This window comes from Nerophis lumbriciformis, linkage group LG06 (assembly GCF_033978685.3).
Source record: "Nerophis lumbriciformis linkage group LG06, RoL_Nlum_v2.1, whole genome shotgun sequence".
NCBI lineage: Eukaryota > Metazoa > Chordata > Actinopteri > Syngnathiformes > Syngnathidae > Nerophis > Nerophis lumbriciformis.
In genome coordinates, this window is record NC_084553.2 from 56309907 (window position 1) to 56335723 (window position 25817).

The 25817-nt window shown below is 34.7% G+C and overlaps 1 protein-coding gene across 2 annotated transcripts in view; it reads right to left on the reverse strand.

The window, feature by feature from the left end:
• adcy7 (adenylate cyclase 7) overlaps positions 1 to 25817 on the reverse strand; it is a 207127-nt gene that overhangs the window by 19515 nt on the left and 161795 nt on the right. For both annotated transcript variants that reach the window (XM_061964558.2, XM_061964557.2), the window contains 8 exons: positions 24807 to 24876; positions 24649 to 24746; positions 24475 to 24559; positions 17006 to 17143; positions 16811 to 16918; positions 14330 to 14526; positions 4762 to 4873; positions 4520 to 4678 (listed from right to left, as the gene is read on the reverse strand). In XM_061964558.2, coding sequence (XP_061820542.1) covers positions 4520 to 4678; positions 4762 to 4873; positions 14330 to 14526; positions 16811 to 16918; positions 17006 to 17143; positions 24475 to 24559; positions 24649 to 24746; positions 24807 to 24876 — 967 coding nt within the window. The remainder of the gene's footprint in view (positions 1 to 4519; positions 4679 to 4761; positions 4874 to 14329; positions 14527 to 16810; positions 16919 to 17005; positions 17144 to 24474; positions 24560 to 24648; positions 24747 to 24806; positions 24877 to 25817) is intronic.

A 25817-nucleotide genomic window follows, 5' to 3' on the forward strand; every position in this document is an offset into this window, starting at 1 on the left:
GCTGACTTTTTTTTTATTTACGACTTAGAATGCATAAATAAAAGTGTTCTTGTCTTACATAAGAATTGTGAACGATAGACAGCACATCACTTTCTAATTTTTTGCATATTTCCAGTATGACTGACCTGCTAATATGGTCAGTGACGTAGAAATCTACGGTAATTGCCGAAGACATTCAGAGCGGAATATTTAAAATGATGTGATGAGTGGATTTGTGGCATTTTGGGATGTTCAGACGGTATTGTCAGGCACTTTGCGGATTGTAAATACAATTGGATATGGTTCAATGGATACGCAATTAAGCATATAAAGTCAACTTGTTTTTCCACTCCACTGGTACTTTACATGTAAATTGCCCACGCTGCCTTCGCATGTGCAACACTTGACTGGATCGGGGTCACACCCACCCACAAAATGACCACAAGTCAAAGGAAACGTGGCAACATTTGGATGCACTTTGTTTTTTTGAAATGGGTTTGTTTAGTTTTGCATTCACTTTTATATATTGTGCTCATTTTTTTGTTTTATTTATATATTTTTTATTTTTTTTATCCTTACTCATACTATTTTATTAGGTTTTGGCTTTTCTTTTTATTGATTTCTTTTCATTAGTTTTTATTGTTGTTTATTATAGATATCCTTTTTATCCACCTTTTTTAGGTGTATCTTGTGGTCTGTTAGTTTCTGTGTCTTTTAATAATTATTCTGTACAGCACTTTGGTCCACTGGTTTTCAAAGTGCTCTACAAATAAAACTAGATTATAGTATTGCAGATGTATTATTTATAGGCCGTATATTGGGTTCAAATACCTCAATGAACCCAAAAATACCTTAAAATAAGTATATTGTCACTAATAGCTGTACTACTATATGAGTACCGTATTTTTCGGACTATAAGTCGCAGTTTTTTTCATAGTTTGGCCGGGCTCCAGTGCGACTTATACATGTTTTTTTCCTTCTTTATTATGCATTTTCGGCAGGTGCGACTTATACTCCGGTGCGACTTATACTCCGTGTTCGAAAACAAGAAAAAAATACAAAAATTAGAGGTATTTTATTTGTACTAAGCAAAATTATCTGCCAATAGAACAAGAAAATTTGGCTTGTCGAGACTTTCCAAAACAGGTAAAATTAGCTAACCTCAATGAACCCAAAAATATTTTATAATAAGTATATTGTCACTAATACCTGTACTACTATATGAGTACCGTATTTTTCGGACTATAAGTGGCAGGTTTTTTTTCATAGTTTGGCCGGGCTCCAGTGCGACTTATATATGTTTTTTTCCTTCTTTATTATGCATTTTCGGCAGGTGCGACTTATACTCCGGTGCGACTTATACTCCGTGTTCGAAAACAAGAAAAAAATACAAAAATTAGAGGTATTTTATTTGTACTAAGCAAAATTATCTGCCAATAGAACAAGAAAATTTGGCTTGTCGAGACTTTCCAAAACAGGTAAAATTAGCTAACCTCAATGACCCAAAAATACCTTAAAATAAGTATATTGTCACTAATACCTGTACTACTATATGAGTACCGTATTTTTCGGACTATAAGTCGCAGTTTTTTTCATAGTTTGGCCGGGCTCCAGTGCGACTTATATATGTTTTTTTCCTTCTTTATTATGCATTTTCGGCAGGTGCGACTTATACTCCGGTGCGACTTATACTCCGTGTTCGAAACAAGAAAAAAAAATACAAAAATTAGAGGTATTTTATTTGTACTAAGCAAAATTATCTGCCAATAGAACAAGAAAATTTGGCTTGTCGAGACTTTCCAAAACAGGTAAAATTAGCTAACCTCAATGAACCCAAAAATATTTTATAATAAGTATATTGTCACTAATACCTGTAGTACTATATGAGTACCGTATTTTTCGGACTATAAGTGGCAGGTTTTTTTTCATAGTTTGGCCGGGCTCCAGTGCGACTTATATATGTTTTTTTCCTTCTTTATTATGCATTTTCGGCAGGTGCGACTTATACTCCGTGTTCGAAAACAAGAAAAAAATACAAAAATTAGAGGTATTTTATTTGTACTAAGCAAAATTATCTGCCAATAGAACAAGAAAATTTGGCTTGTCGAGACTTTCCTAAACAGGTAAAATTAGCTAACCTCAATGACCCAAAAATACCTTAAAATAAGTATATTGTCACTAATACCTGTACTACTATATGAGTACCGTATTTTTCGGACTATAAGTCGCAGTTTTTTTTTCATAGTTTGGCCGGGTTTGAAATACTCATATGGGAAAAAAATACAGTAAATTGGCTTTGCATGGAGGTTATTTGTAGCCTTTGTGATTTTTATCATGCCACAAAGTTTCTTAGGTGAGATCAAATTAAAAATGGGGATGCGGTACCATTTTATGGGGTGTTTACAAAACAAAAACAAGCCAAATTAAATTAGTATTCATATTTTAGAATATTTCCCACAAATAGAGAATAGATTGGTGAACATTTTAATTATGGAAATTTGAAGTAATTCAAAACAGAAACATAAAGGGCCAGGTTTTTCAAGATTTGACTCCCTTTAGAGAGCCATAAATGTATTTTTAATTTTATTTTTTTTATTTAGCCTTTATTTACCAGGTTAAATCCCATCCCTAGAATTGAATCAGTTGAGAAATGTGGAAGTACAAAACCCAAAACCAGTGAAGTTGGCACGTTGTGTAAATCCTAAATAAAAACAGAATAAAAATATTTGCAAATCCTTTTCAACCTATATTCAATTGAATAGACTGTAAAGACAAAATATTTAATGTTCGAACTGGACAACTTAGTTATGTTTTGCAAATATTAGCTTATTTGGAATTTGATGTCTGCAACGTGTTTCAAAAAAGCTGGCACAAGTGGCAAAAAAGACTGAGAAAGTTGAAGAATGCTCATCAAACTCTTATTTGGAACATCACACTAATTAGGAACAGGTGGGTGCCATGGTGCCATGATTGGGTATATGAAATGCTCAGTCATTCACAAACAAGGATGGGGCGAGGGTCACCACTTTGTCAACAAATGCGTGATCAAATTGTACAACAGTTTAAGAACAACATTTCTCAACCAGCTATTGCAAGGAATTTAGGGATTTCACCATCTACCGTCCACAATATTAAAAGTTTCAGAGAATCTGGAGAAATCACCGCACGTAAGCAGCAAGACTGAAAACCAACATCTAATGCCCGTGACCTTCGATCCCTCAGGCGGTACTGCATCAAAAAGCGACATCAGTGTGTAAAGGATATCACCACATGGGCTCAGGAACACTTCAGAAAACCACTGTCAGTAACTACAGTTTGTCGCTACATCTGTAAGTGCATGTTAAAACTCTACTATGTAAAGCGAAGGCCATTTATCAACAACACCCAGAAACGCTGCCGGCTTCGCTGGGCCCGAGCTCATCTAAGATGGACTGATGCGAAGTGGAAAAGTGTTCTGTGGTCCGACGAGTCCACATTTCAAATTGTTTTTTGAAACTGTGGACCAAAGTGTCCTACGGACCAAAGAGGAAAATAACCATCCAGATTGTTATAGGCACAAAGTTCAAAAGCCAGCATCTGTGATGGTATGGGGGTGTATTAGTGCCCAAGGCATGGGTAACTTACACATCTGTGAAGGCACCATTAATGCTGAAATGTACATACAGGCTTTGGAGCAACATATGCTGCCGTCCAAGCAAAGTTATCATGGACGCCCCTGCTTATTTATGCAAGACAATGCCAAGCTACGTGTTACAACAGCGCGGCTTCATAGTAAAAGAGTGCGGGTACTAGACTGGCCTGCCTGTAGTCCAGACCTGTCTCCCATTGAAAATGTGTGGCGCATTATGAAGCCTAAAATACCACAACAGAGACCCCCGGACTGTTGAACAACTTAAGCTGTACATCAAGCAAGAATGGGAAATAATTCCACCTGAAAAGCTTCAAAAATTGGTCTCTTCAGTGTTGTTAAAAGGAAAGGCCATGTAACACAGTGGTAAAAATGCCCCTGTGCCAACTTTTTTGCAATGTGTTGCTGCCATTAAATTCTAAGTTGATGATTATTTGCAAAATAAAATGAAGTTTCTCAGATGGAACATTAAATATCTTGTCTTTGCAGTCTATTCAATTGAATATAGGTTGAAAAGGATTTGCAAATCATTGTATTCTGTTTTTATTTACCATTTACACAACGTGCCAACTTCACTGGTTTTGTGGTTTGTACTTGTAGTAAGAATTGTTTTGAAAAAAAGTGGTATTTTAGGAAAATTGGGGACTGGAAAAGGAAAATTCTAAGAAAACAGTTTGTTTTTTTTAATGCCAAAAACAGATGTTTTGGTGCTGGGTTGGTTTAAATGTGTTGAGTAAAGGTGGAAATAGTAAGAATTTTCTTAAGATCAAGAGACTTTTGTGTTGGAAAAATTTGCATTCCAGGAATTTGGGGATTTTGGAAATGTTTTTTGTTTTGTTTTTGTTTTTAAATGTCCGAAATCAGATGCCTGTTGCTGCTGGAATGGTTCCAATCAGTAGGGAAATGTCTCACTTCGTTCTTTTTGTTCTCCCCGACGAAGAGCGAGGCCACGTGGGCCGGCAGCACGTTCTCCAGCAACAGGCGGTTGAGGTTCTCCCGGGTCTCGATCTCGTCCTGCTCCGTGTGGTTCTTGTACTTGAGCAGGAAGTCCTGGCGGAAGCACGACTCGTTCTGTCGGGGGTAAGGCGGCGAGGGCGGGTTAGAGACGTGCACGCGGGTGTGGAAATGAAATAACTGGGTCTTGGGGTGGGCACCTGCTGTGAGATGATGAGCATGGTGACCAGGAACAAGGTGATGTAGATGCAGCTCATCACCTGAGGGTGCTTCACCAGGCCCACCAGTCTCAGGATGGACTCGTCTTCTATGCTGTATAGACACAATGCATGATGGGATGTTCAATCAACTTTATGAATTTGTTATCAATATTTTAATTGCTAATGTTTTAAACGCACATAATCACAGCCTATTCTCGATTGATTAATTACTGCTCTGTCGGCCACAAATTGCAGACATTCTCTGCGTATGTTTTACGCTTGAAAAGTGTATGTCCATCTTAAACATTCATTCAGTCATTCATTTATTCATATTCCCACACATTTATTTACCCTTGTGCGTTAAGAGCATTTGTGCACCGCAAAAAGTCAGTGTTCAAAAACAAGGAAAAAAATACAAAAATTAGAGGTATTTTATTTGTACTAAGCAAAATTATCTGCCAATAGAACAAGAAAATTTGGCTTGTCGAGACTTTCCTAAACAGGTAAAATTAGCTAACCTCAATGACCCAAAAATACCTTAAAATAAGTATATTGTCACTAATACCTGTACTACTATATGAGTACCGTATTTTTCGGACTATAAGTCGCAGTTTTTTTCATAGTTTGGCCGGGCTCCAGTGTGACTTATATATGTTTTTTTCCTTCTTTATTATGCATTTTCGACAGGTGCGACTTATACTCCGTGTTCGAAAACAAGAAAAAAATACAAAATTAGAGGTATTTTATTTGTACTAAGCAAAATTATCTGCCAATAGAACAAGAAAATTTGGCTTGTCGAGATTTTCCAAAACAGGTAAAATTAGCTAACCTCAATGAACCCAAAAATACCTTAAAATAAGTTTTGTCACTAATACCTGTACTACTATATGAGTACCGTATTTTTCGGACTATAAGTCGCAGTTTTTTTCATAGTTTGGCCGGGCTCCAGTGCGACTTATATATGTTTTTTTCCTTCTTTATTATGCATTTTCGGCAGGTGCGACTTATACTCCGTGTTCGAAAACAAGAAAAAAATACAAAAATTAGAGGTATTTTATTTGTACTAAGCAAAATTATCTGCCAATAGAACAAGAAAATTTGGCTTGTCGAGACTTTCCAAAACAGGTAAAATTAGCTAACCTCAATGAACCCAAAAATACCTTAAAATAAGTATATTGTCACTAATACCTGTACTACTATATGAGTACCGTATTTTTCGGACTATAAGTCGCAGTTTTTTTCATAGTTTGGCCGGGCTCCAGTGCGACTTATATATGTTTTTTTCCTTCTTTATTATGCATTTTCGGCAGGTGTGACTTATACTCCGGTGCGACTTATACTCCGTGTTCGAAACAAGAAAAAAAAATACAAAAATTAGAGGTATTTTATTTGTACTAAGCAAAATTATCTGCCAATAGAACAAGAAAATTTGGCTTGTCGAGACTTTCCAAAACAGGTAAAATTAGCTAACCTCAATGAACCCAAAAATATTTTATAATAAGTATATTGTCACTAATACCTGTAGTACTATATGAGTACCGTATTTTTCGGACTATAAGTGGCAGGTTTTTTTTCATAGTTTGGCCGGGCTCCAGTGCGACTTATATATGTTTTTTTCCTTCTTTATTATGCATTTTCGGCAGGTGCGACTTATACTCCGTGTTCGAAACAAGAAAAAAATACAAAAATTAGAGGTATTTTATTTGTACTAAGCAAAATTATCTGCCAATAGAACAAGAAAATTTGGCTGGTCGAGACTTTCCAAAACAGGTAAAATTAGCTAACCTCAATGAACCCAAAAATACCTTAAAATAAGTATATTGTCACTAATACCTGTACTACTATATGAGTACCGTATTTTTCGGACTATAAGTGGCAGTTTTTTTTTCATAGTTTGGCCGGGCTCCAGTGCGACTTATATATGTTTTTTTCCTTCTTTATTATGCATTTTCGGCAGGTGTGACTTATACTCCGGTGCGACTTATACTCCGTGTTCGAAACAAGAAAAAAAAAATACAAAAATTAGAGGTATTTTATTTGTACTAAGCAAAATTATCTGCCAATAGAACAAGAAAATTTGGCTTGTCGAGACTTTCCAAAACAGGTAAAATTAGCTAACCTCAATGAACCCAAAAATACCTTAAAATAAGTATATTGTCACTAATACCTGTACTACTATATGAGTACCGTATTTTTCGGACTATAAGTCGCAGTTTTTTTTCCATAGTTTGGCCGGGCTCCAGTTTGACTTATATATGTATTTTTCCTTCTTTATTATGCATTTTCGACAGGTGCGACTTATACTCCGTGTTCGAAAACAAGAAAAAAATACAAAATTAGAGGTATTTTATTTGTACTAAGCAAAATTATCTGCCAATAGAACAAGAAAATTTGGCTTGTCGAGACTTTCCTAAACAGGTAAAATTAGCTAACCTCAATGACCCAAAAATACCTTAAAATAAGTATATTGTCACTAATACCTGTACTACTATACGAGTACCGTATTTTTCGGACTATAAGTCGCAGTTTTTTTTTCATAGTTTGGCCGGGCTCCAGTGCGACTTATATATGTTTTTTTCCTTCTTTATTATGCATTTTCGGCAGGTGCGACTTATACTCCGGTGCGACTTATACTCCGTGTTCGAAAACAAGAAAAAAATACAAAAATTAGAGGTATTTTATTTGTACTAAGCAAAATTATCTGCCAATTGAACAAGAAAATTTGGCTTGTCGAGACTTTCCAAAACAGGTAAAATTAGCTAACCTCAATGAACCCAAAAATACCTTAAAATAAGTATATTGTCACTAATACCTGTACTACTATATGAGTACCGTATTTTTCGGACTATAAGTCGCAGTTTTTTTTTCATAGTTTGGCCGGGCTCCAGTGCGACTTATATATGTTTTTTTCCTTCTTTATTATGCATTTTCGACAGGTGCGACTTATACTCCGTGTTCGAAACAAGAAAAAAAAATACAAAAATTAGAGGTATTTTATTTGTACTAAGCAAAATTATCTGCCAATAGAACAAGAAAATTTGGCTTGTCGAGACTTTCCAAAACAGATAAAATTAGCTAACCTCAATGAACCCAAAAATATTTTATAATAAGTATATTGTCACTAATACCTGTAGTACTATATGAGTACCGTATTTTTCGGACTATAAGCGGCAGGTTTTTTTTCATAGTTTGGCCGGGCTCCAGTGTGACTTATATATGTTTTTTTCCTTCTTTATTATGCATTTTCGGCAGGTGCGACTTATACTCCGTGTTCGAAAACAAGAAAAAAATACAAAAATTAGAGGTATTTTATTTGTACTAAGCAAAATTATCTGCCAATAGAACAAGAAAATTTGGCTTGTCGAGACTTTCCAAAACAGGTAAAATTAGCTAACCTCAATGAACCCAAAAATACCTTAAAATAAGTATATTGTCACTAATAGCTGTACTACTATATGAGTACCGTATTTTTCGGACTATAAGTCGCAGTTTTTTTCATAGTTTGGCCGGGCTACAGTGCGACTTATACATGTTTTTTTTCCTTCTTTATTATGCATTTTCGGCAGGTGCGACTTATACTCCGGTGCGACTTATACTCCGTGTTCGAAAACAAGAAAAAAATACAAAAATTAGAGGTATTTTATTTGTACTAAGCAAATTTATCTGCCAATAGAACAAGAAAATTTGGCTTGTCGAGATTTTCCAAAACAGGTCAAATTAGCTAACCTCAATGAACCCAAAACAGGTCAAATTAGCTAACCTCAAGTATATTGTCACTAATACCTGTAGTACTATATGAGTACCGTATTTTTCGGACTATAAGCGGCAGGTTTTTTTTCATAGTTTGGCCGGGCTCCAGTGTGACTTATATATGTTTTTTTCCTTCTTTATTATGCATTTTCGGCAGGTGCGACTTATACTCCGTGTTCGAAAACAAGAAAAAAATACAAAATTAGAGGTATTTTATTTGTACTAAGCAAAATTATCTGCCAATAGAACAAGAAAATTTGGCTTGTCGAGATTTTCCAAAACAGGTCAAATTAGCTAACCTCAATGAACCCAAAAATACCTTAAAATAAGTATATTGTCACTAATACCTGTACTACTATATGAGTACCGTATTTTTCGGACTATAAGTCGCAGTTTTTTTCATAGTTTGGCCGGGCTCCAGTGTGACTTATATATGTTTTTTTCCTTCTTTATTATGCATTTTCGGCAGGTGCGACTTATACTCCGAAAAATACGGTACGTATTTTCTATTGTTTCATTGAAAATAAAACAGCAAAGTCCATTTGGCTGCCATCTGTTTTAATTATGAGACACAATTGTGTCAAAGTCATGATTTTTTTTCATGCTTGAAATAAGAAATTATTACCGTATTTTTCGGAGTATAAGTCGCACCTGCCGAAAATGCATAATAAAGAAGGAAAAAAACATATATAAGTCGCAGTGGAGCCCGGCCAAACTATGAAAAAAACTGCGACTTATAGTCCGAAAAATACGGTACTTTAAAAAAGTAGTTTTATACTTGTGAGTAGGGATGTCCGATAATGGCTTTTTGCCTATATCCGATATTCCGATATTGTCCAACTCTTTAATTACCGATACCGATATCAACCGATACCGATATATACAGTCGTGGAATTAACACATTATTATGCCTAATTTGGACAACCAGGTATGGTGAAGATAAGGTACTTTAAAAAAATTAAAAAATAAATAAAATTAGATAAATAAATTAAAAACATTTTCTTGAATAAAAAAGAAAGTCAAACAATATAAAAACAGTTACCGTATTTTTCGGAGTATAAGTCGCACCGGAGTATAAGTCGCACCTGACGAAAATGCATATTAAAGAAGGAAAAAAACATATATAAGTCGCACTAGAGCACGGCCAAACTATGAAAAAAACTGCGACTTATAGTCCGAAAAATACGGTACTTTAAAAAAGTAGTTTTATACTTGTGAGTAGGGATGTCCGATAATGGCTTTTTGCCGATATCCGATATTCCGATGTTGTCCAACTCTTTAATTACCGATACCGATATATACAGTCGTGGAATTAACACATTACTATGCCTAATTTGGACAACCAGGTATGGTGAAGATAAGGTCCTTTTTTTAAAAATGTATAAAAATAAAATAAGATAAATAAATGAAAATAAAAAAGAAAGTAAAACAATATAAAAAACAGTTACATAGAAACTAGTAATGAATGAAAATGAGTAAAATTAACTGTTAAAGGTTAGTACTATTAGTGGACCAGCAACTTACGGACTGTATCCCTTGCAGACTGTATTGATATATATTGATATATAATGTAGGAACCAGAATATTAATAACAGAAAGAAACAACCTTTTTGTGTGAATGAGTGTAAATGGGGGAGGAAGGTTTTTTGGGTTGGTGTACTAATTGTAAGTGTATCTTGTGTTTTTTATGTTGATTTAATAAAAAAAAAAAAACTAAAAAAAAACGATACCGATAATAAAAAAGACAATACCGATAATTTCCGATATTACATTTTAAAGCATTTATCGGCCATCTCTACTTGTGAGTATTGATGACAAAGCTTTGCAACAGTTGATATTCTAGTTTCAAGCATGTTTTACTCAATATAGGTCATCCAATCTCAGCAACAAGCTGTAATATCTTACTGAGATCATTTAGGACCAAAACACTTAAAACAAGTAAAACACTCTTAACATAAAATCTGCTTAGTGAGAAGAATGATCTTATCAGACAGAAAATGAGCAAATATCTTATTTGAGATATGTAATCTTACTTAGATTTCAGTTTTTGCAGTGTGAACTGTTGAGAGCGATTTATAGTGCTCATTTTTTTATGGTAAACGAGAGATTATCATCACACTTCAACATCTGCTAAATCTAGTCGGTCGCTGCGCCTTAAAAAGTGTTGATACTATACAGTCGTGGTCAAAAGTTCACATACACTTGTAAAGAACATAATGTCATGGTTGTCTTGAGTTTCCAGTAATTTCTACAATTTTTTTTAGATAGGGTGATTGGAGCACATACTTGTTGGTCACAAAAAACATTCATGAAGTTTGGTTCTTTTATGAATTTATTATGGGTCTACTAAAAAATGTGAGCAAATCTGCTGGGTCAAAAGTATACATACAGCAATGTGAATATTTGCTTACCGTATTTTCCGCACCATTAGCCGCACCTAAAAACCACAAATTTACTCAAAAGCTGACAGTGCGGCTTTTAACCCGGTGCGCTTTATATATGGATAAATATTAAGATTCATTTTCATAAAGTTTCGTTCTCGCAACTTCGGTAAATAGCCGCCATCTTTTTTCCCGGTAGAGCAGGAAGCGCTTCTTCTTCTACGCAAGCAACCGCCAAGGTAAGCACCCGCCCCCATAGAACAGGAAGCGCTTCTTCTTGTACTGTAAGCAACCACCCGCCCCCGGAAGAAGAAGAAGCGCGGTGCATGCTGGGATATGTGACGTTTCATTTCCATTTGTGTGTTTATGTAAAGACCCCAAAATGGCTCCTATTAAGTGTGTTGTCTGTCTAATTATAAATAATGCAGACGAGGCGTGTTAACTGAGTTCTCAACGTTTACTCACAGCGTGCTCATAACCACATTCTAACTGCCAGCATACAACAACGCTTCTCAGGGCTACCGCGCATGCTCGTAACTATCGTTGCATGCTGGGTAGTGTAGTTGTTATATTTGCTAGCTCATAACATCACATTAAGAGACACGCTTACGCGCTTAATTCAATACTCGCCGTCATTCCGGGTGGATTGACAAAAGACCTCCAGCCGCTAGATATTGGTGTCAACAGGGCATTCGAAGCTAGACTGCTAACTGCGTGGGAACAATGGATGACAGAAGGCGAACACACCTTCACTAAGACAGGGAGGCAGCGCCAGACGACGCCAACATCTGCCAGTGGATCGTAAATGCCTGGGCAGATATTTCGGTCACAACTGTGGTCCGAGCTTTCCGGAAGGCAGGATTCACAGAACTGCTGGATAACAGTGACACTGACTCCGATGACTTCGACGAGACGGAACTGGCCATTTTGGATCTCACATTTGCCCAACTTTTCACTTCGGACACCGAAGACGAAGGATTTACGAATGAAGAATAACTTCAGAAAGTGAGCGCTATGTTTATTTTGTGTGTTGTGACATTAACGTTCGAGCAACATTATGTTGCTATTGCTCTGCACTATTTTGAATTTTACTATGTTTGTGATTGCACATTTGCGTACATTTTGGGAGTGAACAGAGTTGTTAGAACGCTGGTTTTTAATATATTATTAAAGTTTGACTGACCTATCTGACTGTTTTTTTGACATTCCCTTTAGCGCAGCGTAGGCGCGGCTTATAGTCCGGGGCGGCTTATTGGTGGACAAAGTTATGAAATATGCCATTCATTGAAGGTGCGGCTAATAATCCGGTGCGCCTTATAGTGCGGAAAATACGGTACATGTCCCTTGGCAAGTTTCACTGCAATAAGGCGCTTTTGGTAGCCATCCACAAGCTTCTGGCAAGCTTGAGTGGTCAAAAATACAACCAGGAGCTTGCCAGAAGCTTGTGGATGGCTACCAAAAGCGCCTTATTGCAGTGAAACTTGGAAACTCCAGACAACCATGACATTATGTTCTTTACAAGTGTATGTCAACTTTTGACCACGACTGTAAGTATCTTACTTCTTACGCACCAGCTGTTTGATTAATTAACAAACTTGTAGGTGTTGAAATAGCTGTGTAAAATCGCTAATGCTAATTAGTAGAGATGTCCGATAATGGCTTTTTTTGCCGATATCCCGATATTGTCCAACTCTTAATTACCGATTCTGATATCAACCGATACCGATACATACAGTCGGGGAAATAGAGATGTCCGATATTATCGGCCGATAAATGCGTTAAAATGTAATATCGGAAATTATCGGTATGGTTTTTTTTATTTATTTTATTTTATTAAATCAACATAAAAACACAAGATACACTTACAATTAGTGCACCAACCCAAAAAACCTCCCTCCCCCATTTACACTCATTCACACAAAAGGGTTGTTTCTTTCTGTTATTAATATTGTGGTTCCTACATTATATATCAATATATATCAATACAGTCTGCAAGGGATACAGTCCGTAAGTTGCTGGTCCACTAATAGTACTAACCTTTAACAGTTAATTTTACTCATTTTCATTAATCACTAGTTTCAATGTAACTGTTTTTATATTGTTTTACTTTCTTTTTTATTCAAGAAAATGTTTTTAATTTATTTATCTTATTTTATTTTATAAAAATTTTTTTAAAGTACCTTATCTTCACCATACCTGGTTGTCCAAATTAAGCATAATAATGTGTTAATTACACGACTGTATACATCGGTTGATATCGGTATCGGTTGATATCGGTATCGGTAATTAAAGAGTTGGACAATATCGGAATATCGGATTTCGGCAAAAAGCCATTATCGGACATCCCTATTAACAAATTATTATGCCTAATTTTGTTGTGATGCCCTGCTGGATGCATTAAACAATGTAACAAGGTTTTCCAAAATAAATCAACTCCAGTTATGGAAAAAAAATGCCAACATGGCACTGCCATATTTATTATTGAAGTCACAAAGTCCATTATTGTTTTTAACATGCCTCAAAACAGCAGCTTGGAATTTGGGACATGCTCTCCCTGAGATAATCCCAATACAACTATGGGAAATACTATACTTTGACTTTCACAAAGTGCATTATTTTTTTTATTTACTTAAACATGCCTCAAAACAACAGCTACAAAAACAATGAAGGCACACAGCTTCAGTGTAGAGTATACTAGAGCACACTTGCCAACCTTGAGACCTCCAAATTCGGGAGATGGGGGGGGGGGGGTGTATATTGCAGCGTCCTGGAAGAGTTACTGCTGCAAGGGGTTCTGGGTATTTGTTCTGTTGTGTTTATGTTGCGTTACGGTGCCGATGTTCTCCCGAAATGTGTTTGTCATTCTTGTTTGGTGTGGGTTCACAGTGTGGCGCATATTTGTAACAGTGTTAAAGTTGTTTATACGGCCACCCTCAGTGTGACCTGTATGGCTGTTCGAGACTCTAAAAAACAAAAAAGTGTAGTCCCCGGCCAAATTTTTTAAGCCCAATGTGGCCCCCCATTCATAAAGTTTGGACATCCCTGTACTAAACTAAATAAAATAATATGCTAACAGTGTTACTTAAAACGTGTACAATTTTTGTTTTGGGAAGTCCATTTTTTTGTAATTTATTGTTCTATACATTTACAGTAGAACGTTAATTTACGAACCACAGACTGAATACAAATGTGCCTCAAAGCACAGCCATTTTGTGCCCGTCAGCACATCCCTTTTAGGCGGGCAGTCACTCGGACACGTTGTCTTCTATGCTAATTGCTCCTTTGTGTGCGTTTAAAATGTTTTCTAAGCCTTTTTAAAGCATTTTTCTCGTGTTCCTCGCTCAATACGAGTCCACAGAAAGCCACGGACAAGCGACGTGTGCTTTGAAACACGCCATCGCCTCGTGTTACGTTATCAGCACATTCCCAGTCCCCACCTGCTGCAGTTCCCCGCCCCGGGAATCTGAGCGTAGAGGACGGCGGCGTAGGCCACAAAGAGATCCCTGTTGGTGCTGAGGATGATGACGTAGTACGCCGTGGAGGCCAGGGTGAGGAAGAGCACCTTGATCTCCAAGTTGACCCGCAGGAAAACCCCGCAGGCCACCAGGGATAAGATGCAGCAGTACACCGAGTACTGCATGGAGACAAAGAGTCTATTAGACCCAACTTTTATAGTACATTAATAACATCAATAACAATACATGGCAATTCAGTTGAATTAAATATAACAATAATACATACTTATATTGTGTATATTTTGACATTGCGCCTCAAATATTGCGGCTTCACCCAATCCGATGTTGTTTAAGCATATTCTCCAAAATGTTTGACCTAAAGTAAGCATTTTCAAGCCCAAAAGTTGGTTAAATGAACTAAAAATATCAATACCACAGTAGTATCGGCCACTAAGTGAGACCAAACCAATCAGATCACGCTGTTCAGTATCGTAGCCCCTGATTGGCTCAGCTTCAGGCAACATTACTATGTCGGATTAAAAGAGTGTAAAGGTGACTAAAGGCTGTTATTTCATGTCTAAAAAGGATAACAACGTTTTTAAAAAAGGTAGTAAACATGTTTACTAGAGGTGGGAATTTTTGGGCAACTAACGATTCGATTCCATCCCCTTTCTTGAGGTGACGATTCAACGCGATTCATGTAATATATCATTTGGCATATAAATTATAATAACACCTTTTCAAAATAGGTTACAAAAGCTCCTCTTGGCTGCTGACTTACAAGCACAGTATTGGCCTAAACATTTATTTGTATTTACAAAAATACAAGAATGTTAAATAATCTAATAAGATAGAAATTTACAAAGCAATTGTTCATTATTTGTAAAATACAATACTAAACAAAGGAAAATCAAACATTTATAAATCTATAATGTTAACATTTTGTAAATCATCATTCTTTTTTAAAGTCTCGAAAATTATGAATTAATTTAAAATCGGAATATATAAAATTGGGATTTGTATATAAATATATTTTTGAACCCACCTTCATGCTTATGTTTAATATTGGAATTACAACAAAAAATCTTACTTCACGGAAATTAATTTATCGCGGTAATGTCCGGAACCAATTAACAGTGATAAACAAGGGAATTACTATAAACTTGTTACTCAATGACCACAAAGTCGAAAGAAATATGTTGTGCATCAATATATTTAAGTAAATATTTTTTAATTGTATTAATTTGTAAGTTATTCATTTTTTTTTTAATTATATATATATATATATATATATATATATATATATATATATATATATATATATATATGTATATATATATATATATATATATATAATTTTTCCCTCATTTTTCTAACTAGTTTGATTTATATATGAAGTAAAAAAACAAAGATCCTCACCGGCAGATAGAAGAGTCATTTTAATACATTTTTAATTGTATTAATTTGTAATTTATTCCATATATATATTTTTTTTAAATTATACATATATTTTTTTTCACATTTATTCATGCAACAGTTAAGATTATTTTTCCCTCATTTTTCTAACCAGTCAGATTTATATATGAAGTAAAAAAACAAAGATCCTCACAGGCAAATAGAAGTCATTTTAATACAATTTTAATTGTATTAATTTGAAATTTATTCCATTTTATATATATATATATATATATATATATATATATATATATATATAATTATTATTTATTTTATTATTTTCACATTTATTTATGCAAAAGTTTAGATGATTTTTCCCTCTATTATCTAACCAGTCTGATTTATATATGAAATTAAAAAACAAAGATCCTCACAGGCAGATAGAAGTAATTTTAATACATTTTTAATTGTATTAATTTTTAATTTATTCCATATATTTTCTTTTTTTATTATATATATATATATATATATATATATATATATATATATATATATATATATAATTTCTTTTTTATAATTTTTTTTTTTTCACATTTATTCATGCAAAAGTTTAGATTATTTTTCCCCTCATTTTTCTAACCACTCTGATTTATATATGAGGTAAAAAACAAAGATCCTCACAGGAAAATAGAAGAGTCATTTTAATACAATTCTAATTGTATTCATTTGAAATTTATTCTATTTTTTTTCTTTTTCTTCTATATATATTCATTTTTTTCACATTTATTCAGGCAAAAGTTTAGATAATTTTCCCCTCATTTTTCTAACCAGTTTGATTTACATATCTTAAAAAACAAAGATCCTCACAGGCAGAGAGAAGAGTCATTTTAATAATGTTTTTAAATTGTATTAATTTGTAATTTATTCCTTATATTTTATTATTATTTTTATTATATTTATTTTTTCTCTCACATTTATTCATGCAAAAGTTAAGATCATTTTTTTCCCCTCATTTTTCGAACCAGTCTGATTTATATATGAAGTAAAAAAAAAAACAAAGATCCTCACAGGCAGATAGAAGAGTCCTCCCTGTAAGTCCACTTTATGGGAATCATTCGCGTGACCCAGGTCCGGAACATCGCTGGAACATTCTGGAAGACGTGCCTGGACAAAGCACTAAAGGGAGGGTTGGGGGATTAGCAAGGGAAAAAGTTGTAAGTTGCGCTGTGTAACTTTTACGAGCGAAAGGGCGGGTTCGTTTACCAGGTTGAAGACTGCCAAGATAATAATGGCCGCAGTGGTGACGGTGGCCAGTGGGAGGCGCACACAAGGCTTCTTCACCACCGCCTCCGAAACGGCAGCCAGCCACTGGCAGCCTGACAGCTTCTCTGGAAAAAGACGCTGCACACACAGAAAGCCAAGATGGAGGCACAACAACCAGCATGAGGAACATACGTGACATTCATCCCCAGACAAGGAATCTGTCAAGGACTGAGGTCGGCTGTAGAAAGACTGATGGCATGGCCTCCAGAATGTCTTTCTATTCTCACACTGGCTAATTCCAGCTAAGAACTGGCACAGTGAGTGACAGAAGTACCGTACTGACCCCTTGTCAAAACAATACACAGAAACGTGGCCGACATAACCAAGTTTTTCAACTTTTATAGTCGCTCGGGTTCTACAGATTTATACATACGACTTAAAAACAGATGAATTTGATCTCTGATTTCATTCCAAAAAATGAGTCTTGAGAAAAACATGTCTTATACTCATACAGGTAAAAGCCAGTAAATTAGAATATTTTGAAAAACTTGATTTATTTCAGTAATTGCATTCAAAAGGTGTAACTTGTACATTATATTTATTCATTGCACACAGACTGATGCATTCAAATGTTTATTTCATTTAATTTTGATGATTTGAAGTGGCAACAAATGAAAATCCAAAATTCCGTGTGTCACAAAATTAGAATATTACTTAAGGCTAATACAAAAAAGGGATTTTTAGAAATGTTGGCCAACTGAAAAGTATGAAAATGAAAAATATGAGCATGTACAATACTCAATACTTGGTTGGAGCTCCTTTTGCCTCAATTACTGCGTTAATGCGGCGTGGCATGGAGTCGATGAGTTTCTGGCACTGCTCAGGTGTTATGAGAGCCCAGGTTGCTCTGATAGTGGCCTTCAACTCTTCTGCGTTTTTGGGTCTGGCATTCTGCATCTTCCTTTTCACAATACCCCACAGATTTTCTATGGGGCTAAGGTCAGGGGAGTTGGCGGGCCAATTTAGAACAGAAATACCATGGTCCGTAAACCAGGCACGGGTAGATTTTGCGCTGTGTGCAGGCGCCAAGTCCTGTTGGAACTTGAAATCTCCATCTCCATAGAGCAGGTCAGCAGCAGGAAGCATGAAGTGCTCTAAAACTTGCTGGTAGACGGCTGCGTTGACCCTGGATCTCAGGAAACAGAGTGGACCGACACCAGCCGATGACATGGCACCCCAAACCATCACTGATGGTGGAAACTTTACACTAGACTTCAGGCAACGTGGATCCTGTGCCTCTCCTGTCTTCCTCCAGACTCTGGGACCTCGATTTCCAAAGGAAGTGCAAACCAAACCAACCCAAACCATCAGTGATGGTTTTGGGGTGCCATGTCATCTGCTGGTGTCGGTCCACTCTGTTTCCTGAGATCCAGGGTCAACGCAGCCGTCTACCAGCAAGTTTTAGAGCACTTCATGCTTCCTGCTGCTGACCTGCTCTATGGAGATGGAGATCTCAAGTTCCAACAGGACTTGGCGCCTGCACACAGCGCAAAATCTACCCGTGCCTGGTTTACGGACCATGGTATTTGTGTTCTAAATTGGCCCGCCAACTCCCCTGACCTTAGCCCCATAGAAAATCTGTGGGGTATTGTGAAAAGGAAGATGCAGAATGCCAGACCCAAAAACGCAGAAGAGTTGAAGGCCACTATCAGAGCAACCTGGGCTCTCATAACACCTGAGCAGTGCCAGAAACTCATCGACTCCATGCCACGCCGCATTAACGCAGTAATTGAGGCAAAAGGAGCTCCAACCAAGTATTGAGTATTGTACATGCTCATATTTTTCATTTTCATACTTTTCAGTTGGCCAACATTTCTAAAAATCCCTTTTTTGTATTAGCCTTAAGTAATATTCTAATTTTGTGACACACGGAATTTTGGATTTTCATTTGTTGCCACTTCAAATCATCAAAATTAAATGAAATAAACATTTGAATGCATCAGTCTGTGTGCAATGAATAAATATAATGTACAAGTTACACCTTTTGAATGCAATTACTGAAATAAATCAAGTTTTTCAAAATATTCTAATTTACTGGCTTTTACCTGTATATAGCGTCCCGGAAGTGTTGGTGCTGCAGGGAATTCTGGGAATTTGTTATGTTGTGTTTATGTTGTGTTGCGGTGCAAATATTCTCCCAAAATGTGTTTGTCATTGTTGTTTAGTGTGGTCTCACAGCTTTATGACAGTGTTGGCGTTGTTTATACGGCCACCCTTCATTCACTTATATGGAGGAGTTTTATCCAACTTAGCATAAACATTTAATCAAATGCAACTGAGATAGGTTCCAGCGCTCCCCGTAACCCTGAAAGGGACAAGCGGTAGTAAATGGGTGGATTAATATTGGCCATGATTGTATCAGTGACAACTTTTTTTGACGGGTGGCTCCATACGACTTAAAAACAAGATTTATTTTTTTTGTCTTAAAAAAATATTCCTTTCAAAAAAATATCTTGAAAAAGATGTCTTATATTCGGGTTATACAGATTTGTACATGAAAATCAACAGTTGTCTCCACACAAATTAAACTTGCCTGAGAAATATTTTTTCCAAAAACCAGACTTGAGAAAAATGTGTTTTATATGTGGGGTTTATAGGTTTTATTCCCCCCAAAATAAAAAAAATTATAAATATTTTATTTTGTCTTAAGATATTCCTTTCAAAAAAACCGTCTTGAAAATGATGTCTTATATTCAGGTTGTACAGAATTATACATGAAAATCAGGTTGTCTGAGAAAGATTTTTTCCAAAAACGAGTCTTGAGAAAAATGTGTTTTATATCCGGAGTTAATAGGTTCATACATGCAAACTAACGGGTGGCTCAAAAGGACTTAAAAATAAAATAAAAATATTTGATTTTGTCCTAATAAAATATTCCTTTCAAAATGTTTTTATTGAAAAATGTGTTTTATATTCTGGTTATACATACTTTATAAAGGAAACTCAACAGTTGGCTCCAAACGACTTAATTTTGCCTGAGATTTTTTCCAGAAACAACACTTGAGAAAAATGCGTCTTATATTTAGAGTTTTTGAGTCCATGCTGTACATGCAAACCAACAGGTGACTCCAAAAGACTTAAAACATGTTTTAAAAATATATATACTGTATATATATATTTGTATTTTGTCTTAAGATAATTCCTTTCAAAAAACGTCTTCAAAAAAATGTCTTATATTGGGGTTATACAGATTTATACATGAAAATCAACAGTTGGCTCCAAACGACTTTTCATTTTGCCTGCAATTTTTTTTTTTACAAAGACAAGACTTGAAAAAATGTGTCTTATATTTGGGGTTTATGGGTTCATACTGTACATGCAATCCAACAGGTGAGTCCAAAAGACTTAAAACAATATTTTATTTTGTCTTAAGATATTCCTTTCAAAAACAAGTCTTGAAAAAATGTCTTATATTCGGGTTGTACAGATTTATACATGAAAATCAGCTTGTCTGAGAAAGATTTTTTCCAAAAACGAGTCCTGAGAAAACTGTGTCTTACATTCGGAGTTTATAGGTTCATACATGCAAACTAACAGGCGGCTCAAAACGACTTAAAAATTAAAAAAAAAAAATTTGATTTTGTCTTAATAAAATATTCCTTTCAAAAAATTTGTATTAACAAATATGTTTTATATTCAGGTTTACAGCTTTATAAAGGAAACTCAACAGTTGGCTCCAAACTACTTAATTTTGCCTGAGATTTTTTCCAGAAACAAGACTTGAGAAAAATGCGTCTTATATTTGGGGTTTATGGATTCATACTGTACTGCAACCCAACAGGTGACTCCAGAAGACTTAAAACATGTTCTTTCCACAAGAAAAAAAAAAGTATTTTACTTTGTCTTGAAAAAGATGTCTTATATTCGGGTTGTACATATTTATACATGAAAATCAGGTTGTCTGAAAAATATTTTTTCCAAAAACGAGTCTTGAGAAAAATATGTCTTATTTTCTGAGTTAATAGCAAACTAACGGGTGGCTCCAAACGACTTAAAAATAAGATAGTTTTTTTCAAACAATTTGTCTTAGATTTTGTCTTAATAAAATATTCCTTTCAAAAAAACGTCTTGGAAAAGATGTCTTATATTTGGGTTGTACAGCTGTATACATGAAAATAAACAGTTGGTTCCAAACTACTTAATTTTGCCTGAGATTTTTTTCCAAAAACAAGACTTGAAAAAAATGTGTCAAATATTTGGGGTTTATGGGTTCATACTGTACACGCAACCCAAAACATGTTTTTTCGGGGGGAAAAAATATATCACGTTTTATTTTGTCTTAGATATTCCTTTCAAAAAAACATATTGAAAAAGTTGTCTTATATTCAGGTCGTACAGATTTATTTATGAAAATCAGGTTGTCTGAGAAAGATTTTTTCCAAAAACAAGACTTGAGAAAAATGCGTCTTATATTTGGGGTTTATACTGTACATACAATCCAACAGGTGACTCCAAAAAACTTAAAACTTTTTTTTGGTGGAAAAAACATGTTTTATTTTGTCTTAAGATATTCCTTTCAAAAAAACGTATCGAAAAATATGTTTTATATTCGGGTTATACAGATTTATATATGAAAATCAACAGTTGGCTCCAAACGACTTTTAATTTTGCCTGAGAAAGATTTTTTTCCAAAAACAAGACTTGAGAAAAATGCGTCTTAGATTTGGGGTTTATACTGTACATACAATCCAACAGGTGACTCCAAAAAACTTAAAACTTTTTTTTGGTGGAAAAAACATGTTTTATTTTGTCTTAAGATATTCCTTTCAAAAAAACGTATCGAAAAATATGTTTTATATTCGGGTTATACAGATTTATATATGAAAATCAACAGTTGGCTCCAAACGACTTTTAATTTTGCCTGAGAAAGATTTTTTTCCAAAAACAAGACTTGAGAAAAATGCGTCTTAGATTTGGGGTTTATGGGTTCATACTGTACATGCAACCCAACAGGTGACTCCAAAAGACTTAAAACATGTTTTTTCCGGAAAAAAAATAAATAAATCATGTTTTATTTTGTCTTAAGATATTCCTTTCAAAAAAACATATTGAAAAAGTTGTCTTATATTCAGGTTATACAGATTTATATATGAAAATCAACAGTTGGCTCCAAACGACTTTTAATTTTGCCTGAGAAAGATTTTTTTCCAAAAACAAGACTTGAGAAAAATGCGTCTTATATTTGGGGTTTATGGGTTCATACTGTACATGCAACCCAACAGGTGACTCCAGAAGACTTAAAACATGTTCTTTACGTACACACAAAAACATTTTTTATTTTATTTTGTCTTTAAAAATATGACTTATATTCGGGTTGTACATATTTATACATGAAAGTCAGTTTTTTTCCAAAAACAAGTTTTGAGAAAAATGTCTTGTATTCGGAGTAAATGAGGTTCATACATACAATCTAACGGGTGGCTCCAAACAACTTAAAAATACGATTTTTTTTTCAAACAAATTGTCTTTGATTTTGTCTTAAAATATTCCTTTAAAAAAAACAAAAAACATCTTAAAACAGATGTCTTATATTCGGGCTATACAGATATATACATGCAAATTAACGACTCCAAATGGCTCCAAACGATTTAATTTAGCCTGAGAAAGAGTTTTTCCAAAAACAACAGTTGAGAAAAATGCGTCTTTTATTTGGTGTTTATGGGTTCATATTGTTCATGCAATCCAACAGGTGACTCCAAAAGACCTAAAACATGTTCTTTCCGAGCACAAAAAACGTTTTTTTTTTCTGTCTTGAAAAATATGTCTTATATTCGGGTTGTACAGATTTATACATGAAAATCTTTTTTTTTTCCAAAAACAAGTTTTGAGAAAAATGTCTTATATTCAGAGTAAATAGGTTCATACATGCAATCTAACGGGTGGCTCCAAACAACTTAAAAATAAGATTTTTTTTTTCCAAACAAATTTTCTTTGATTTTGTCTTGTTGTAATATTATTTTCAAAAAAACGTCTTCAAAAAGATGTCTTATATTCGGGTAATATAGATTTATGCATGAAAATCAACAGTTGGCTCCAAACGACTTAATCTTGCCTGAAAATGTTTTTTCCCAAAAACAACAGTTGAGAAGAATGCGTTTTATATTTGGTGTTTATGGGTTTATACTGTACATGCAATCCAACAAGTGACTCCAGAAGACCTGTTTTTTCAAAAATATATATATTTTATTTGGTCTTAAGATATTCCTTTCAAATAACGTCTTGCAAAAGATGTCTTATATTCGGGTTGTACAGATTTATACATGAAAATCAGGTTGTCTGAGAAAGATTTTTCCAAAAACAAGTCTTGAGAAAAATGTGTCTTATATTCAGAGTTAATAGGTTCATACATGCAAAAAGTGGCTCTAAACGACTTAAAAATAAGAATTGGTTTTCCAAACAAATTGTCTTTGATTTTGTCTGAAAATATTCCTTTAAAAAAGCCCGTCTTAAAACAGATGTCTTATATTCGGACTATACAAATATATATGCAAATTAACGACTCCAAATGGCTCCAAACGATTTAATTTAACCTGAGAAAGATTTTTTTACAAAAACAACAGTTGAGAAAAATGCGTCTTATATTTGGTGTTTATGGGTTCATACTTTACATGCAATCCAACAGGTGACTCCAGAATACTTAAAACATGTTCTTTCCGTACACGCAAACATTATTTTTATTTTTATTTTGTCTTGAAAAATATATGTCTTATATTCGGGTTGTACAGATTTATACATGAAAATCATTTTTTCTCCGAAAACAAGTCTTGATAAAAATGTGTCTTATATTCAGAGTTAATAGGTTCATACATGCAAACTAACGAGTGGCTCTAAACGACTTAAAAATAAGAATTGGTTTTCCAAACAAATTGTCTTTGATTTTGTCTGAAAATATTCCTTTAAAAAAAACTTCTTAAAACAGATGTCTTATATTCGGGCTATACGGATATATACATGCAAATTAACGACTCCAAACGATTTAATTTTGCCTGAGAAAGATTTTTTTACAAAAACAACAGTTGAGAAAAATGCGTCTTATATTTGGTGTTTATGGGTTCATACTGTACATGCAATCCAACAGGTGACTCCAGAAGACTTAAAACATGTTCTTTCCGTACACACAAAATATTTATTTTTTTCCGGTTGTACAGATTTATATATGAACATCATTTTTTTTCCAAAAACAAGTCTTGAGAAAAATGTGTCTTATATTCGGAGTGAACCAACAGGTGGCTCCAAGCGACTTCTAAACATGATTTTCCCCCCAAAATTGTATTTGATTGTGTCTTTAAAATAAAATTCCGGGTCTGGAAAAAAAAGGGGTCGTCTTATATTCTAGATTTCTCCTACTGGAGTCCACACAGTATTATTGCATGCGTAGCAAGTCTGTGTGTTTAATGTAGTGGACTGACCTGGATGTGCGCGGCGAAACAGATGGCCAGGGTCAACAACAGGACAAACGCCAACGCTCCAAACGTCATCCCTAATATCTGTCGGCTGAGGGATTTAATTAAAGCGCCGAGTGTGTCAATATTGACCAGGTAGTTGGATTCCATCGTAAAAAAAAAAAAAAAAAAAATACTCACTCCGTGGTGACACACATCTGAATGAAGAAGATGCAGAGGAAGATGACGGTGGCACAGGCCACGTAGTGCTTAAACATGGGCAAGTCCAACGCTCGGTACTTTGAGGAGAGAACATTTAACGGACACAAATGAAGGAATTCTTCCAATGAACAACTCACCTGTTTTTCCAGGTCTTTCTTTGGGAACCATATAGCCAGACTCCCACTCTCCTCCGACTTGTACCATTGCCTTGCGGATGACGGAAAGAAAGAAAAAAAAAAACACACACAAAATATGACATCGCTGCACTTTAAACAGTTTCAGTTTCACTTTTAAGAATTCTTGGAAATACAGGACACTCTCCTTGTTCTTGTTCGTCCTGGCTGCTCAGCACAATATGGCGGAGTCACTAATAAGTCCACAATAATACCTATTGTACTATAAGACATCTGTGGAATGTCCATGCAATTTCAAGAACTGCTCAGTACAAGGTGCTCCAGAGAACCATGTCCTCTACGGTGGACATTTGTTTGAGGATATGGCTACAACAATATAACGTAGTATAAAATATTCAACATTTATGGAAGAAAATTATACTACACAAGGTATAATTGTCCTGGTTGCTCAGTACAACATGGCTAAGTTAACATAAATACTGTATACAATAATAATAATAATAACGAGAAAAAGATGTCTTATATTCGGGTTGTACAGATTTATACATGAAAATCAACAGTTGGCTCCAAAAGACTTTTAATTTTGCCTGAGAAAGATTTTTTCCAAAAACCAGACTTGAGAAAAATGTGTCTTATATCTGGGGTTTATGGGTTCATACTGTACATGCAATCCAACAGGTGACTCCAAATTTTTTTTTAAATTTTGTCTTAAGTTGTTCCTTTAAAAAAAACGTATTGAAAAAGACGTCTTATATTCGGGTTGTACATATTTATTCATGAAAATCAGGTTGTCTGAGAAATATTTTTTCCAAACACGAGTCTTGAGAAAAATGTGTCTTATATTCGGAGTTAATAGGTTCATACATGGTGGCTCCAAACGACTTAAAAATAAGTTTGTTTTTTCAAACAAATTGTCTTTAATTTTGTCTTAATAAAATATTAATTTTCAAAAAAACGTCTTGAAAGAGATGTCTTATATTTGGGTTGTACATATTTATACAATAAAATCAGGTT